This window comes from Colius striatus, chromosome 1, assembly GCF_028858725.1.
Source record: "Colius striatus isolate bColStr4 chromosome 1, bColStr4.1.hap1, whole genome shotgun sequence".
NCBI lineage: Eukaryota > Metazoa > Chordata > Aves > Coliiformes > Coliidae > Colius > Colius striatus.
This window is the reverse complement of record NC_084759.1, coordinates 86,391,316-86,410,752: the sequence shown is the minus strand read 5'-3', so window position 1 is coordinate 86,410,752 and position 19,437 is coordinate 86,391,316. Positions and strand designations below refer to the sequence as shown.

At 37.3% G+C, this 19,437-nt stretch overlaps 1 protein-coding gene across 1 annotated transcript in view; it reads left to right on the top strand.

The window, feature by feature from the left end:
- CFAP47 (cilia and flagella associated protein 47) overlaps positions 1–9,258 on the top strand; it is a 278,645-nt gene extending 269,387 nt beyond the window's left edge. Inside the window, 1 exon segment of the mRNA XM_062004443.1 lies at positions 8,205–9,258. Within this exon segment, the coding sequence (XP_061860427.1) occupies positions 8,205–8,423 (219 nt within the window). The 3' untranslated portion in view covers positions 8,424–9,258.
- Positions 9,259–19,437: the final 10,179 nt, after the last annotated feature.

Sequence of the window (19,437 nt, the reverse complement as noted above, 5' to 3'; positions counted from 1 at the left end):
ATATCACTTCACATCTTTTTCCTGTATGTTCAAAAACATATTGAGGATGCTTAATGTTCATAAGTGCAATTTGGTCCAACATTACACCATAATGGTATGCTAGAAATATGTCTAACATTCTTACTGACTATCTCACTGAAGTGTGAAGTTGTTTCAGTAACATTTTTATGAGGCTTTGTTCTCTTTGCTCTTATTGATAGTCCTTTTGTGTACATCAGATTTCTCCCTTTCCTTCCCATATAAGCTTTTTTCCCCTGTACTTCTAATGTAAGTCAGAGCCTCTGTGACTGCATGTAATTCTGCTGCTGTGCTCTCAACATTGACCTGAAATAAGACTCGATGGCATGTTGAGAATACTGGATACTCACTTCCACCTTTCCTGTTAGTTGAAATAATTTTCATTTGTGACCTGAAAAAGGTAGATTTAGTTAGATGACAAAAACAGTATTAAATCACTCTTGTTTGTGGAATAACAACAGAGGTGTTGAAACACAATTAATGTTGGATGTAACACTGAAGAACCTCTCTTGCACATATCCTTTCCAGTCATTTGGACTATTTTTAGAAACAGTGAGGCAATTTATTTTCTTTTACAGTGTTGTCTCTCTCCTGATGCTGTTTTGGTAAAGGACTACAGTACTCTTGCTGTAAAACTTCCTGTACATTTCTAAGGGTTATGTCACAGTCCTAAAACTAATGTATTCTTATTATTAAATTATATGAATAGTGAGTATCAGAACTGTCATTTTTGTGTGCTTCAATGAACAGCGATAATTAGTCTGTAATGTAGTAGAGATGACAGGGTAAGTTCTTTGGTTTATGTTAGTCATTACAATTGTGTTGTACAGTAAAATGGGAGGTTGGCATTATGGAGAATCATCTTACGGTCATCTTTTCCTCATTAGTTGTAAACATTAAACCCAAACATTATACATGCCTTTTTTTTTTTGTTTAGTTGCCCTGCTGAGAACTGAGTCCTGAGGAAATAATTAGTGTTAAGAGATTACAATTCGTCTTTACCACAATTTAGTGTATGCTTCTTATTAACTGAAAGCATATACATAACATATCTTTCATTTATATAATCTGCACATAAATTAGATACTTCACAGGATATTTTGTGGATTCTTTAAGGCTTCAGTATTCATGAATACTTACAGTAGATTTTACTGATGACATAAAACCTTAATTACTTTGCTGAAGCAATTAAATGTTCTTTAACCATCATTAAAACTTCTGTTCTTGATCAACTACATTTCAAAACAGAAAGAGAACATCATGATGTAGTCTAGCTACAAGTATGAAAGTGACACGATGCCTGAGGAGCATTTTAAAATGGGTATTATTCCATAATCAAACTTTGACATTTGTGATAGCCTTCATAAACAGCACATTTCTGAAAAGAAAAAAGGTTTGCCAGTAATGACAAATTAGTGAAGAGTACATGCTCCTTACATAAGCCTTAAAACGCTGTCAGGGAAAAAAAAATGTTCCTCAGCCACACTGATATCCCAGGGCTAGCCTGTGATGTGCTGATAAAGCTGCACAGAAAACCAACAGATCTTAGGGACAGCAAGATGCAGCTGGGGCAGCGCAATGCTCTGCGACAGCTTGCTGGGGGAGGAATCACTGTCAGGCACAAGATGGACCAGCCGAGAGGCTGCTGAATCCTTGGAAAAGGGCATATTCAAGTGGGTTACAGTTAATTTACTTGCACTGTGCTGATTTCAGCTACAGACTTGAGCAATCGCTTTGTAATTCATGGGTGAGACTTCAGAGGTATTCTAAAGCAGAAGGCACACAAAATAAGTCTTATATGATAAAATAGAAGTCAGAGTAAACCAGAGTGCAGGTAACATTATCAAGCCCTCCAGAAATCAAGCCTGTGCACCTTTATTACTGAATAATCACTAACTTAGCCTATGGAAGATAGCATATCAAAACCATTAGTCAAGCTGTTCTGGAAATAAATGATGCATTGTACAAGCCATAGTACCCACATGTGGCTTCTCTAAGCTTGCCTGTGCAAACTTGCATATCTTAACAGCAAATGGTACTATTACATATTCAGTAGCTTGGTGAAAATACATTATGCATTGTTTCTGGTAGAATTGTTAATTCCTGCAGATGAGCAAAGAAAAATGTTAATAGGACAACTGAAATGGTTTCACATTAAATAAGATATCCCCTGTATCCTTTGCCACTGGTTGATTTTTATGATTAAAAGCAGAGATGAAGAAAGTTCATTACAGGCAGTGAATGTAGCACATCCTATAATTAGCAACATTAGATTTTGAGTGACAAATCACAAATGTGAGGAATGGTTACTTTGCTTATTGGGAGTTTAATTCACATGATGCCAAAATATGATAATAATATTGGAACCATCGCTGTATGTGGGTATTCAGATCATCATCAGTTCTGAGAAAATGTCGATACTGATTGTAATACATCTAAGCAATGCTGTGAAACATCTAATATTTGAATTGCAGAGGTCAATTAAGCCATCTTTAATTCTATCTGGAAATATTCATCTAAGAAAATGATCGTTAGTCATCTTCCTCATTAGCAATTGCTCAGAGCCTGGCTGGGTGTTGTTCTGCCTGTGGGAGATGCTGAGTGACTGCCCTTGTATAATTTTTTTGTAACTTTTGTTTGGTTAGGGGTTTTTTTCCTCTTTCATTCACTTGTTAAACCACCTTTATTTTGATCTATGAGATTTCTTGGCTTTGCTCTTCCCTTTGTGCAAGAAAGCTGGAGAAAGTCTTTTTACAAGGGTATGTGGTGATAGGCAAAGAGGTGTTAGCTTTGAACTAAAAGAGTGGAGATTTAGATTAGATGTAAGGAAGTTCTTTACTGTGAGGGTGGTGAGGGTCTGGAACAGGCTGCCCAGAGAGTCTGTGGATGCCCCATCCTTGGAAGTATTCAAGGCTGGGTTGGATAGGGCTTTAAGCAACTTGGTCTCTTTCCATGGCAGGGGGAGTGGACTAGGTGGTATTTAAGATTCCTTCCAACTGAAACCATTCTATGATTCTACGAGTTTCATTCTGTGTCCATTGATCACAATTGATCTTTTTTGCTTGTCATCACTGCAGTACAACTTAAGTGTCATGGAATATTGGATGCATTATCTGTAATTTCTTGTTTTAACTTATTTGGAGGTGTCTGAGTTAACACTGTTTAGAAATTAATTGTAATATGTTTACCTTAAAAATCCTGATACTCTCTCCCAATATTTAACACTCTCCTAAATATAGATTTCTCTGGCAGTTAGTTAGCATGTAACTCAGTAGTACTTACAGCCCACAGTGAATACCCATGGATGATCTGTGTTCTGCAAATTAATCCTATGAATAATGAGACATCTCTTAGAATGAGTTGAATGACCAGTATTTGCTGAAGAAATTACTTTCTGTACATTATTCATTCAGCCATAAAGCTGCATTACCTGAATAACTTGTGATATTTAGTAATAAGTGGACACATTCATCTTGGTTTTGAATTCCTAAAAATATTTTTCAGAAAGTTTTAGCTTGGCAAATGCCATTACTCCAACTTGTCTTCACTCTTCAGTTAGATTATAGTAATCAGGAATTTTGAGGAAGTCATTTACTTCAACAGGAAATGCTCCTTCAGACTGTCAAGGACATTCAGACTGTGATCTGGTCTTCCTAAGTTGCTTGTGAAATAAGACAAGAGATGCATTGCAGGCAGCCTGGAATTCTTATATATCTATGTTTATTTTAGATATATCTTCTTAACAGAGATTCCTCTTTATATTTCTATCCTAGCAAATTGTGTAGATTGTAGTAGATCTAATACATTCATCCTTAGACTGTTACTACATGGGAAGAATTCCTCTGATTTGGGAAATTTTGACCCATACAGTCATAGAATCACAGACTGATAGGGGTTGGAAGGGACCTCTAAAGATCATCTAGTCCAACCCCCCCTGCTCAAGCAGATCTGCCTAAATGAAGTCACTCAGGAACACATCCAGGCAGGTTCTGAAAACTTCCAGAGGAGACTCTCCGCAACCACCTAGGGCAGCCTGTGCCAGGGCTCCCTCATCCTAACAGCAAAGAAATTTTTCCTTATGTTTAAGTGGAACGTTTCGTGTTCCAGCTTTTGTCCACTACCCCTAGTCCTACCACTTGACACTACAGAAAAAAGTCTTGCCCCATCCTCTTGACATACACCCTTTAAATACTTGTAAGTATTAATGAGGCCATTGATGAAGATGTTGAATAAAACTGCCTTCTTAGGCAATTAAATACAGCTTGGAAGTTAAATATTCTGTCATAATTATATAGTCATACATAAGCATGACACTTTGAAGTCTCTCTCTCCTCTCCACCACTTCAGAAAAATTAAAACTTGATCCATCTTTTCATTTGCTGAAATATGCTCAACCTGGAAACCCAAAGCAGCAATTTCAAGGCAATTGCATGGTTTTTGAACTTGGAAGACAAACTTGCTTTTGCTACAGTTTTCATATTGTTTGGAACAATGATTGTAGTTAAGCTGAACAGCCTTATCACGAGGGAAATATTTATGGCTTCAGTAGCATTTGAAAACAGTAAAAAAGACATTTTTTGGATGTCTAAGATTTTCTAAAAATCATTGAATTAGATTGTCTTGAAATTACTAAATTCTAAGTTGTTCTAATGCTAAACGAAGCACTAACATAAGTTGATAGATATAGTAACTCCTTTCTATTTATATAACACGTACACATTAGCAGGAAATTAACTAAACTAAGTCTTTCAGGAAATTACTCTCTTCATCTGTTTTGGATGATAGCAAATGATTTACAATAGGTGGACCACTAAAGTTCCTTTACTGATGCTGGCTACAGCAGTAACAGAATGGGTGTTTTTTTTTCAGCAAGTCAAGCCTTTTTTTTTTTTTTTTTCCACAGAGCATACAATCTAGGATATTTGTATAGCAGGCAAAAAGTTAGCAGGTTATTACTATTCAGAAGTCTATATTGATTTTCTGAGGCTGATATTAAAGTTGAGAGGTGGCATAGTCCATCACTGTTGTTTAAATTCCATTCCAAATAATTACTAGCATTATAGACAGTAAAGTTACAATATGTATAGATTTCATGAACAGAAGTTACTTTTAGTCACTTGATCATTTCAACCATTAGCTGAAACACCTGTCAGACCTTTTCTCTGACCTTAAAGTGATCAATAAGACTTGCACACAGGGACTATGACCCTGAGGTTAAATTTTCTTTAAACTAAATTATTTATCTGACATACTAAAGAGAGATAAAACATTTCATTTTTTACTGAAGTTAATAAAATAATTAGCTAACTTTGTAGAGCAATTTACTTTTCTTAAATGACAGCTTTATTTTGGACATAAGATATGGATGTTGATCTGTGTCACACCTGCTTTTGCTGGATTTTGGCTATACAGTCAGTAGAGTTACTAGATCATTTCACAGTATTAAATAAAAGATTATTTAATCTGCTTGTTTTACACAAGAATAATATTCAATTTAAATTAGATTTTTATTTTAGCAGAATAGTAATGAATGTTCAGAAAATTATGTATGCATGGTGAAATATCTATTAAGATCTTACGCCTGCTAACCTTATTTGAATAAGGCAAGTCATTCAGAAGACACTACGTAAAATCAGTACTGCCAATTTTAAAGTAGAAGTTAAAAAAAACCATTTCTTTAAAACATATAGCAAAAATCTCACCTTTCAACAGTCTTTCAATATTACCACAGAAAAGTATATATTCAGTTACCAAAATACTAGTTAAAGCCAATTGTCTAACAAGAAGCACCACTGAGATTTGTATCGTGATGACATTTAAGAGCTTAAGTGTATGCAGTCTATATGTAATACAGTATAAGTGCTGTATAAGTACATATCAGAGCATAAAGCCTATGCCAAAGGTTTACAGTTTGATAAACTGAAACTTCTTCCTATTAAATAGCTGCAACATGAATGCAAAACTGCTTGCAACACTATCCATTAAATATACTTTAGCATTAATAGAGTAACATCTAGAACAGAAGGAAGGTGCATATGAAAGATAACAAAAGTAAACATCAACTCAAACTTTTTCAGTGGCAAATACAAAACTAATATTGAACAGAAATTTAAAAAGTGAGAGATACACTTTAACATCCATTTTGTTTACTTCTGTGTGTTGTTATAATTATGGGATGACTGCAGAGAACGTTCAAGAAGGAGATGGTTGACTGCTCTTCCCTATTACTTTTATAGTGCTTTATCTCAACCATAATTAATTGACAGAATGCAATTCATAACTAGACAAATACACAAAGTATGCTTTGGAGATAGTTGAAAACATTTATGCTGTGTGAAAATTTGTCACAATTTATACAGCTATTTTGCTTCTCTCTATAAGCTAATTCTGTTTGGTGTACTGACATGCCCAGCAGCAAAGCAGAAGCAGAGCTCTGAAACTGGAATGAGCAAATGAGCCACAATACCAGTCATGTCATAAGCTGGTCTGTTAAGTAAATGCTTGAGGGAAAAACACATGAGCTTTGAGGCAGACTGTTATACTGATTTCCAGATTGATTTGAGAATATACACAGCCTTTCTGACCTTTTGTTTCCTTGGATGAAAAATGTCACTGATGTTAGGTGTAATGGTCATACCTATAAATGATCGTTCTAAGGATTCAGTTAGTTTTAAATGGAAAATTAATTACATAAATGACAACTGTTGTTGTAATGGTACGTCTTTATGACTTGAACTAGGAGAGAAAGGTGATCAGTGTCTCTGAAGTTCAACACAGCATGATGCAAAAGCCTAGCAGTAACAAACCAGCTCTAGGATCACAAGCAGCATGGCTGTATGATTGCAGTGCTGTGCCAAATGTGGAAAGGCAGATCTTATGAATTTGGAAATATCGCTTATTTAACATGACTCCAGTGCTTTGAGGCTGCAAAGGCATAGATTCTGGTGTGTTCTGTGTATTATGTATGTATATACTATGTACATGTACTACATTCTATGTTATGTATAAAACTTGTGTGAATATATTTAAACATCATGCCATGTTTTTTACCTATTCGTTCGTCCAAGTTTTGCTTTGGAAGCTAAAAAAGCCCCAAACATAAAACCTGGAATTTCCATTTGGTGAGTGTGAAGGAATAGATGACAGTGCATACCTAAAGTGGATGTGCAATGGTTTGTCTTTTTTGCATAGTACAACACTGGATGTAATGACACATTTGAAATCTTTGGGATTTCTAATATTTCTGTTGTTTGTTCACGGTGATGGGGTTTTTCAAAGAAAAAGAGACAAAAAAATCCCAACTCAAAGCAAAACAAAACATGAACAGATCTTTTCCTAGTGGTAATGACAGGAAAATGCTTGTGGTTTGGAATAGAGACCTGCTTTCAAGAATTGGAGTGATACATTTTGAAAGAAAAATGACCAAAAGACATGCAATAGTTACAGATTAGGCTTTAGCAACCAAAATTCTGCTTCAGGACACAAATTAAACACGAGAGATAGGCAGCCTTCATATGCATAGAAATAATACTACTCAAGTATAGGTAGAAGGGAAGTGTAAAATAAGAATCACATACTCAGTAAGATTCATGTACTTGAGCATTACAAGATATGACAGGGAAACATATGCTCCATTCCTAGAGACCAGTTATAAACAGAAAGCAAATGAAAAGTGTCATTTTTAGTTCACATAAATATTCTTCAAGCTAGAGATTTCAACATGAAGTTGAAATTCTTTTGTGCGTACTCGGACTTTTTTTTCTCTTATTTTTGACCATTGTTTTAATGCAAAATTTCCACCATTGCGTAATGTCATTATCACCAGTACTGGAGCTGCAATTAAATCCTATAAAAACCTGAGGTGTTTATATTGTATTTTGGAATAATCACCTTTTTTCAACATACAGAGCTATGGGGTTTACTAAATAAAAAAGGATTTTATATAAGCCAGGAAGTTAATTCCTCATCCTTGTTATGTTTGGTCTTGAATTCAGTTCTCTGTGTTCCAGGGGTGCAATTCTCATTCTGTGTTAATCCAATATCTTACATGGAAAAGGATAAATATATTTTTAAATCAACGTAGCATGATAAATCACTGTCAAATTTTCAACATAGTTCATCACTGTTTGCTTTTGGTTGTTTGATGGTGTTGGTTTTTTTTGTATGTCTCTCTTCATTATTTTCAGACACAATCAATGCAGTGGACATATGAAATCAATGGACTTCCTCCACAGACTGTACCACCTACAAGGCCAGCAAAAGTTATTTCTGCTAGCACTTACATAAGATCAGCCACAGTTCGACAGCGCAATTTCTTACGTGAAAATCTGAAACTTATAAGGACTGGAGTATCCTCATCAATCAAGGGGGCACCTTTGGTCCTGAGGACAAAACAGAGGAAGTGATTAGGTTTTCTTTTTTGCTGGGGGAGGACACTTTCATCAAATGAATTCTTCAAATAAAAATAGGGTATGTTTGTTGGGGTTGGTGTGTTTGTTTTATTGTTTTGGATGTTTTTTGCTAAGCAGATATGATATGCAGATATGATATGATATGCATGCTCTTAATGAAAGAATCAGAGTGACTGAGCTCTAGTAATATTCTTTTTTTTTCCATGAGGGATTTTTGGTTTATGTATATCATACAGATGTCACTAAGTTCTAATGAGCAAAAACTTTCAGAAAATATACTTGAAAATTGGGCAATTCAAACTAATGCTTAACTTTCTAAGGGACAGTAGTTTAGTAAGACAGTAACAGGAAGCCTTAATGAATGTTCTGTGTGATGTTCAATATATAACACCCATGCAAACCAAACAAGAAAAAAACAGTCCCTGATCTCTTACACGATAAGATCCTTACCCAAGGTTTTCAGTTTTTTGCTAAGGTGAAATGTTTATATGTCATATGGGCAGAGCTAGAATGCCTTTTCAGATTTCTTGTTTTGGGAAATTTCAGTAATTGACATTTACTCCGTCCAACATGAAAATACCGATTTATTTATCCCATAACATTTCAAAATCTTAGATAATTATACATAACATAAAATTATAAGAAAATGTCCTTCCTCAGTATTTTTGTGTTGAGTAAATTTTAGAGAGTACTTTAGAGTATTGAAATATAGAAGGCTATGAAAAGTCAGTGAGGAGTGAAGACAGATTTTAGGGATTTTTCAAAAATAAACAAACGAGAGGTGCCATTCATATTGTGTTTCCATTTGCGATCTTCCCATCCATAGGTGAATTTAAATGGGTATTCAGGCTTTTTTGGCTCTTGATGTAACGTGGAAAATTAGATCTATGCAGATATGGGTAACTCCTGCCTTCTTTCTTCATTGAGATTGTTTTTTCTGATTTTACTAATAGAATGTAAATTGTGTTTATGCCTTTATTTGAGTTGCAGAATGTTCTAAAAAAAAAAAAAAGGCTTGGCATAGATTAAATGCTTTCTTGGCACAAATGCAGAATTAACATCATTGCTCAGGAATGGGGAGCCTGAGAACAACCTGTGTAGGTCAGTGTAAATGAGCGCCAATAAAACTATTTTACCACTATGAGCTTGAGGATTTTGTTTATATTACACATTTTAGAGAAGCTATTACAGAAAATCTTGGGAGTGTATAAAACAGCAATCGCGCTGTTTAACATCTCACTTTAAATATGATGTGCCTCATTTTGATCAGAAACCAGGTAAGCTGAAATAAGAATAAAGTCTGCCTTAAAATGGAGTACAGAACAGAAGAAAGATATTGTCGATAGTGGTATCTGCTATATATCTAAAAGACATTAAGAAGCTGTTGCCATATTTATCTTAAATGCAGCTAGGACCACAGCTAGATTTCATACAAAGGCTTTATCTATATATATAAATGAAGCAAGTATTTCTCTCACTCTAAGAAGCCAGAATTTATGGAACAGAAAATTGCAGTGCTTTCACAACTGATTATTGGTTTTCAGGAAATATTTCAGTGCTAACTTTTCTTTGTAAAAACTTTGTTTTCCTTTTTTTCACTTTTAAAAAACCTTTGCTTTAGCAGGTGGCATATAGATGAATCATTTAGCAATTAAATGGTGCTTGCTCCAGAAATTTTATTTCTCAATTTTCTTGCCTGCACTCACTGCTACATGTAGTAGTTTTTCAAATTCTGTCATACACTCAAACTTTAAAACAAATCCAAAGGCAAATATTATGGAGTAAGATAGCATCAGAGGGGCATTTCCAAAGGTGCAGTTTAAGTATATTATCTATCTTGAAAGGGAAGCATAATCTATGCTTTCTAGACAAGATCATGTTTTATTGTCAAGGTATACAAGGTTGCTCAAGAGTTATGCAAGATATACCATCATGACATTGTACCTAATAATAAAAATGCGTTGGATTTTTCTAGAGTTCAAACAGAATTTAAAAAGTGCCTTCTGATTTTAAGAACATACTTGAAAAGGTGATTTAAATGAAGGCCATTGTATGTGTGTAGTTGTAACAACCACAACGTTTTATGTATTATCCATGTGCATTTATGGATCACAGTGACTATATAAGCTGTCTATTAAAACTATGTTCTTTTTTACTTCTTGGCTTGATGCTTTGCACTTCCATCAGTGATGGGACTGCATTTTTTAAAATGCAAAGGCTAATTCTGTCTCTTAAAAAACAGTTTCTAAGCAGCAGCACTGGAAGATTTCCAGAATGATCAGTTTTATTCATTACTTGCTCCCACCTTTTTACTAGAATTACTGAGTCATGTTGAAAACCCTGCTGTTTCAAGTCGTGGAAGGAAAGAACCGATACAAGAAAAAACAAAATTAAAATTTATTTAAATAAATAAAATAAATAAAAATCTGCAAGTTATTTAAACTTGGAGAATTCACTCCAAAGCTTTTGTATCCACCATTAAGTCTGAGCTTCAGAACAGCTGGTCAAGCTTCTCGCCATCACCCCACACCTTAAAAATATAACCTATGGAGCAGTTTAACTATTGGAGATAGGTTTAAAGACAATTGTTGCAGTTAGAGATCAGGCCTAAAAAAGAATGAAATACAAGCGATTTACCTTAGAATTAATTCTAAATTACTATTTATTATCATAATCCTCTTACAAAGAAACAAGAGAGAATGAACACAGCCTCAAGGTTATGGCTTTTTAAGAAGCCCTCACTGTTTTCCATGCCCTCATGCCACACCAGAGCAGCCACTAACAGAAATTGAAAGAGAAAAAAAATCAACTCTATTTCTCCACATTATAGGACCCTTCAGGATAACTTCTTCTGAAAAGAATGAGAAAAAGAGTATCTCCCTTCACATTAATTTGTGCAGTTACAGCAGAATCTCTGGGAAATGAGGGGATACTGGTTATTACTGTAAATAATATCTCTTCATTTCTAATTGCTAATTTTGATCAATGATCTAAAATTGCTTGTACTGACCCTATTAATGCATTTTGAGATATACAACTATATATAAACATCTAAATCACAAAATAAAAGAACTTTTTCAAAGTCAATATGACACAAAGCTGATGTCTTAATCATAGTCTTACATGACACACGAGTCAGCTGTGCATCTACTTGTGACTGGCTTACAAGAACTAGTTTAGTCATCACTCATTTATTTCTATTTCTTTCTCCTTTGTCTCTTCAAGTCTGTCTGTAATGATTCATCTTTCAGAAGAATTTAAACCTTATTAAGCAATGTTATTGTGTAATGTAGAACTGGTTACTTTGAGAATCTATTACTGAAATACCTTGCAGCTTTTGCAACTTGAGCTCCTTTTTTATGTGACATGGAGTGGGGACAATCTGCCCAAGGGATTTGCAACATTGTACAGTTAGAGCACTGTCTTATAAACAACACAAAAGCAATCAAACTTCTAATTGTTTGATGTTTGGCTGAGCTTTATTTGGCAGAATACCACATAGGAGAATGACAGAAGGATAACATGCAAATGTTTTTAGGATGCCTGCCATTAGCAGCTCAGCTTTGAGTAGGTTTTACTGCCCAGAAAGATGTCAAGATTGCTTGTTCTACTCATGTCTGACTAGCCATCATATCAGTGACACTCTAAGACTATTTTACACCTGATCTCACTAGATATAAAAAGGTTTTAGAGTGTCAGACTTACCCTTTGAAAATAGTAAGAGCCTAATATTAACTCCTATGTCAGTGCAGATTTTGTGAGTGCAGAGAACTGAGAGATAAAGACTGCTTTAAGCACAGAAAGTAATCATGATCAGAAAGAGCCCATTGGGATGTGAGGCCATGTACATTTCTGCTGCTAGCTGCAAGGAAAGTTATTGTTTTAAGACAGCTCTTTGGGACCAAAGCCAGGTTAGAAGAGGACATAATGCTGAACCAACAATGTTCCTGCTTGAAAAAAATAACACGGCAGCAGCAAAATCTGAACATGAACTTTTTTTCATCAGAAGAAATCGAAACTCCTGACTCATCCTGCATATAGCAAACACCAGAAAAAAAAAAAAAAATCACTCTCTATTAATAACTACTCCCAGGAGGAAAGCTTAATATTTAGAATGAGAAAGAAAATCCTTGGCTTTGTCTTACTATTTATTTGCTTGTGAGACGTTTAATAATTTTATTTCTCCCTGCAGTGACTGCTCATTCTAAAATAAATGACTGAACAGTGCTTTACTGCTGACACAGATCACAGTTTGTTGCTAATGAAATGTTAACTGCTTTTTAAGTAACTCTGAATAAACCTGCTGATCCATAGAAGATTCATCTAAAAAGGAATCGAATTCATCTACTAGCTTTTCTTCTTCCACTGACATGAAACATATTCTTGTGCAGTTTACTGCTACTGCTACTTTACTATAACACTGACAGTGTCAGATTTCCTATACTAGGATATTTTACATTTTGAGATTGCGGTGTGATGACAACGTGGTGAGGTCACGGCAGGACATTGATGCCAACTAACTGCACAAAAGACTGTCCAAAAAGCATTATTTAGTGGATGGAGAAAGAAAGGGAAAAACATGCAGCAAGGAAAATCTTTGAGGATTTTTTTTTTTGCATTTCAGGATTTACATCTTTTCTGCAAAGTATCTAATTTCTCATGGTTGAAAAAAAATTTATCCTATCAGTGGAAAATCTGATAAGTCAATGGTCATCCCACTATATGAGCACACAGCAGATACCACCATATCAGTCTGATACGAGTCTGTGACAAAAGAAATCAAATGTACAGAAAAAGGCTTAAACAACAGAGTAAAATCCTGCCACTTTTTAAATGAATAGTGTTGGTATTCATCACATGAGATTCACCTTACAATCTGTAAAAAAAAAATAAACCAAAAGCTCGGGTTTTTTCCATTAGTAATAACAGGTTTGCAGGGTATCTTTGCAGCGGTCTACAGGCCTAATATTCTGCATGTAAAGTGTGAAGAGTAACTGTGTCCTGACTCTACCTCTCCTCAGTCCTGGTTACTTTAGGTAGTACTGAAGTGCAAAACATAAATTGCAAAGCAATGAAAACCTGCAATTTTCATTCTCAAGAGAAGACATAAAAAACAACCTTCTTCATTCACAAACTTCTCTTAACAGCAGCATTTCAGAAGAGGGGTTTTCATCCTGAACAAACTAGTTTGAAAAAAAGGGTTCCTGATGACCTGATAATAAAGACTTCAAGGTGAGGTGTGAAACCTGATCTCCTTTTACAACAAGATGACACTTAATGGATGAGGAAAAGGCTGTGGATGTGGTCAACCTGGAGTTCAGTGAAGCCTTTGAAACAGTTTCCCACAGCATCTTCCTGGAGAAACTGGCTGCCCATGACTTGGATGGACCTACTCTGAAATGAGTGGGAAACTAGCTGGATGGCCAGGCCCAGAGAGTCTTATTGAATGGAGTTAAATCCAGTTGGTGATCAGTCACCAGTGGTATTCCCCAGGGCTCAGTGCTGGGACCTGTTCTGTTCAGCATCTTTATCAATGATCTGGATGAGGGGAATCAAGTGCACGCTCAGTAAGTTTGCAGGTGATACCAAGTTGGGCATGTGCATAGATCTGCTTGAGGACAGGAAGGTGCTTCAGAGGGAGAGGCTGAAGCAATGGGCCGAGGCCAAGTATATGAAGTTCAACAGGGTCAAGTGCTGGGCCCTGCACTTGGGTCACAATAACTCAGTGCAACAGAGTTGGAGTAGAGTGGCTGGAAAACTTTGGATGTTAATCAACAGCCAGCTGATTGTGAGACAGCAGCGTAGTCAGATGGCCAAGAAGGTGACCAAGAGCATTCTGGATTCTGTCAGAACTAATGTGGCCAGTAGGGCCAGGGAAATGACTGTCCACCTTTGCATGGCACTGGTATTCAGTTTTGAGCCCCTCACTACAAGAAAGACATTGAAGTGCTGAAGGATGTCCTGAGATGGGCAACTAAGCTAGTGAGTGGTCTGGAGAACAAATCTTATGAGGAGTAGCTGAGAGAATTGGGAATGTTTAGTCTGGAGAAAAGGAAGCTGAGGGGAGATATGATCACTCTCTACAACTACCCAAGATATTGTAGTAAGGTGGAAGTCGGTCTCTTCTTTCAAGTAATGAATAGATAGGACAAGAGGAAATGGCCTTAAGTTGCTCTAGGAGATGTTTAGATTAGATATTAGGAAAGACTTTTCCACAGAGAGGGTTGTTAGACACTGGCACAGGCTGCCCAGAGAGGTGGTGGAGTCACCAGCCCTGGAGATACTTAAAAGGCATATAGATGAGGTGCTTGAGGGACATGGTTTAGTACTGGGCTTGGCAGTGTTCGGTTAGTAGTTGGACTTGTTGATCTTGAAGGTCTTTTCCAATTGAACAAATCTATGATTTTATGATTACATATTCTTTGATGAGCATAGAGGGCATTTTTCTAGTACTGTTTAGGTTGAGATACTGTAGAATCATAGAATAGTTTGGGTTGGAAGGGACTTTTAAAGGTTACCCAGTTCAATCCCCCCTACAATGAGCTTGATCTTCAACTTGAAGATCTTTAACCCCTTTGCGATCTTCAACTTGATCAGGTTGCTTGGACCACCATCCAACCTGACCTTGAGTTTTCAGGGTGGGATGTCTACATCTGTGAGGGCAACCTGTTCCTGTGTCTCACCACCCTCATAAAAAAATCCTTCCTTATATATAGTCTGAGTCTACCTTCTTTTAGTTTAAAACCATTACCCCTTATCACATCACAACATGCCCTCTTTAAAAGTCTGTCTCTTTGTTATAAACACCCTTTAGGTATTGAGAGACTGCAATAAAAGTCTCCTCTGAGCTTTCACTTCTCTAGGGTGAACAATTCACTCCCTCTCAGCCTGTCTTCATAGAAGAGATGTCCACTTCTCTGGTCATTTTTATGGTCTTCCTCTGGACCTGCCCCAAGAGGTCTGTGGCTTTCTTGTACTAAGAACTCCGCAGCTGGGTTGAGTACTCTAAATGGAGTCTCACAAGGGCAGACTAGAGAAGTAAAATCATCTCTCTCTTGACCTGCTAGCCACACTTTTGATTACAGTTCAGAATACAGTTGACTTTCCTGGCTGTGAGTACACATTACCAGCTCATCCATCAGTTCCCCCAAGTATTTCTCTGCAGGGCTACTCTCAATCACAATTCAGGTGCAGGACCTTGCACTTTGCCTTGTTGACTCTTGTGAGGTTCACATGTGCCCACTTCTCAAGCTTGTGAAGGTCCCTCCTGTCCTTCAGGCATGTCAGCCACATCACTCAGCTTGGTGCCATACACAAACTTGCTCAGGGTGCACTTGATCCCACTGATGAAGATATTAAACAATACTAGTCTCAGTATGAAACCCTGAGGATCACCACTCATCACTAATGTCCATCTGGACATTGAACTATTGAAAACAACTATCTGTATGCAACCAATTCCTTATCCACCAAATAATCCATCTATCAAATCCATATCTCTCCAATTTAGAGGGAAGGATGTTGTGGGCTACCATGCCAAAGGCCTTACAGAAGGTAGTATAGATGACTTACATAGCTCTTCCCTTATTCGCTGATGTAGTCACTGCATCTTAGAAGACCATGAGGTTGCTCTGGCAGGACTTGTGCTTGATGAATACGTGCTGGCTGTCTTGAATTCCTTCCCTGTCCTCCATGTGCCTTGGCATAGCTTCTAGGATGATCTTTTCCATGATTATCTCAGGTACAGAGGTCAGGCTGACAGATCAGTAGTTCCATGGTTTTTCGTACTACCCTTTTTAAAAATGAGTGCTGTATTGGTTTTGTGTGGGGCCATTTTTCTTGGTAACAGAGGGAGGGGGGCTATAGTGGTGGCCTCTGTAAGAAGTTGGTCAAAATTTCTCCCCCTTCTAAGTTGGACCCATCTGTGGTCCAGATTGGGCCAAACTATTTAATCTGTAGCAGGAGGAGGGTGTAGATGAAACTGGGAGAGAGAAAGGTGACCATGTGGAACCCAAAGTGACTTAGGAAGGAGGGGAGGAGGTGTGTTGCAGCAGACATCCCGCTTGCACCCCATGGTGAGATGGCAGCAACCCCTGCAACCCATGGAGCTAGATGGTGGAACTGAGATCTGCTGGCCAGTTCGTGCAGAACCCCAGGGCAGAGAGGGTGCCTGTGCCCAGAGAGGCCATGACTCTGGGGAGGCAGCATTAGAGCAGAAGTTGCCTGGAGTTTTACTGCTGCCAAGGAGACTCACAGTGAAGGAGTTTGTGAGGAGCTGCAGCTCTTGGGAAGGACTCACACCAGAGAGTTTTGTTAAGGACTGTATTCTGTGGGAGGGAGCCCACATTGGAGCAGGGGAAGAATGTGAGGAGTCCTCCTCTGAGGAGGAAGAAGTGGCAGACACCATCTATGAGGGACTGACCAAAACCCCCATTTCCTGTCCCCTGTGCTCCTGTAGGGGACAAGGTGGAGATTTTGAGCATCAGGGAGGTGAGCCCAGGAAGATGATCTTAAAGGTCTGGTTCTATTTTTCCTCATCATCCTACTTTGTTTTCTGTTTATTCTGCCTTTGGCTGGTGGTGGATTAAATTGATTTTATTTTCTTCCTGAAATTGAGTAGTCCTGTCTGTTGAGCCCTAGAGCATAACTTGGTGAGCAAGGGGGTTGGACTAGATGATCTCTAAAGGTCCCTTCCAACCCCTACCATTCTATGAGGCCTTCCATGTTCTTGGGGATTTCTTTGAGGCCTTTGGTTAACTTTTCTTTTCCCCATCCCATCACAGGGATGGTGGAAGACTGAGTGAGCATCCACTTGCTCCTTATGCCCAGCTGGGCTTAAGCCATGACAGGTACAATGTTTCTCTTTTTCCAGTCCTGGGGACTTCACCTGACTGCCATGACTTTTCAAAAATTATGGAGAGTGATTTGGCAACTACATCAGCCAATTCCTTCATAAGTAACATGACTGCTACCTGGGACCCAGCATTTACTTTGGCCACCATTACCAAAAACCTTAAATACTTTTGACTGCTTAATATCAATGAAGAAATCAAACCCAAGAGACACTAGGTCAACAACATGCATTACCAGTATACAAAGTCCATTTACAAATAGTGCTTTCTAATGTGTGTTGTATTATAGAGTTAACATATACATATCTAATTTAAGAATAGCAATTGGTTTTATACTTTGAAATGTAAAATAAACACATTGTTACAAAACTGAACTTAGAAAGTCAGGCTGAATATGCAAGCACTGAGGCACATACATTAAAATTCAGAGCACATCTGTGCTTAGTGGGTTGAATATATGGCAAATCCAAGCACAGTACTGACAGTAGCCTCGCATTGTTCCTGGTATAAACAGTTGCAATCAGATGTGAACCTTTTAACATGCTTTTCTGTCATGCAACTACCTGGTTAGCATTAATTGGTACTTGCATTGCAGTTATTATTGTCTTATTTAGGCCCTAATGTTTGCTATATTGAAAAAAAAAAACCAAACCAAACCAACCAACCAAAAAAACCCCAACCACCCAAAAATGTACCCAAATGAAAAAAAATCCAGCCCTCGCAAAAAAGGCTACCTTACCCAGGTCTGAGTCTTACTGTGTTCAGCTACCAGTTATTTGCCATTATGAAACAGTTCTTAGTGAATCTGAATCTAAATTACATGTATAAGAGATACTGTGAAGGAGAGACACAAACAAGCAAGCTCACAGATACAAAATAAAAACTTCATGGTGAAAAAAGCATCATATCATATAGAAATTATACCTAAGGAAACCTCTTTTCCTTTAGAGAATGTTATCTAAACACAGTGTCTATGATCATTGCCTTAGCAGGAAATGATTGCTAGATGATGTGGTGTTACTGTACTGAGACACAAACAAAAACTGATTAGCTCATTAAAAACATTATTAGCTGGGCATGCAACATCTGTAAGAGCTGTTTGGTCATTTGCAGGTCACAGAAGTCAAACTCCTCAAGTTCAGTGGTAGGAGGTGTCTGGAATTACAACACACATACATGCTCCTACCTTGGACTGTAGAGGACAAAAGGTTGCAGTGCAGCCACCCGGAAGCTCCCTCACCCTCCCCTTGTGCTGTGGTGTTACAGCTGCCAAGCTCAGGAGCAGCATTAAAACCAGAGCTGTGTCATTGTAAATAAGAGGGAACAGCTGGGTAATATTTCCACTGGGGGTCCCATGGCATTAAATGTAATCAATCTGCATTCCAATGGAATGCTTAACTTTAGGAGCATGCTGCAAATTATCTCTGCACACCTTTCCCAGGTTTGTATTAACAAGAATAAATTACAAAGAGGAAATCTGCATTTAGCTTACTGTTGATAGTGAATTGTGATGTTGCTCTTGGGAAGAGATTTACCTATTGTCTCATGCATCTAGAATGATGGTTGGCAGCCGTTCCCAACACTTCTCAAAATGTGAAACAATAAATAGCTTGATTATTAACAGAGAAGTTTAATGTCAGAATCAGGTTAGTAGATTGTCTGTATTAATGAATCAAAAGCAGTATCAAGAGGGGAAATATTAATATAGAGGGCTCACTGGCATTATTTGGGAAGAGAAAGCTTGAGAAGGAATTGCTCCAACTTAAAGAAAGCAGGACAAGACAGCTGGCATAGAAAAATGTCAATTTTATGGAGGTTTATTTAAGCTAGAAGCAGGAGGAAAGGATCAACAGGTGTTAAGGAACACTTGGGTCAGTCACAGACATCTGCCAGGACTGTCAACACTATGACAGGATCTCTATCACAATGCAAAAAGTGAAAAAAATACCCGACATGGTAAAATGGGTGAGAAGAACAGTGTAAATTCCAGCAGTGTATCAAGGAAAATCAGCTAAAGAAGTTGCCCAACAATAGAAATAAATAAATACTAAACATAGTTCAATCTCTTACAGAAAGAAACAAAATAAAAACATATTGCCAAGGAACAGTACCTACAGAGGGATTTTGTAATACTGTTTGTAAAGTAGAAAAGACAG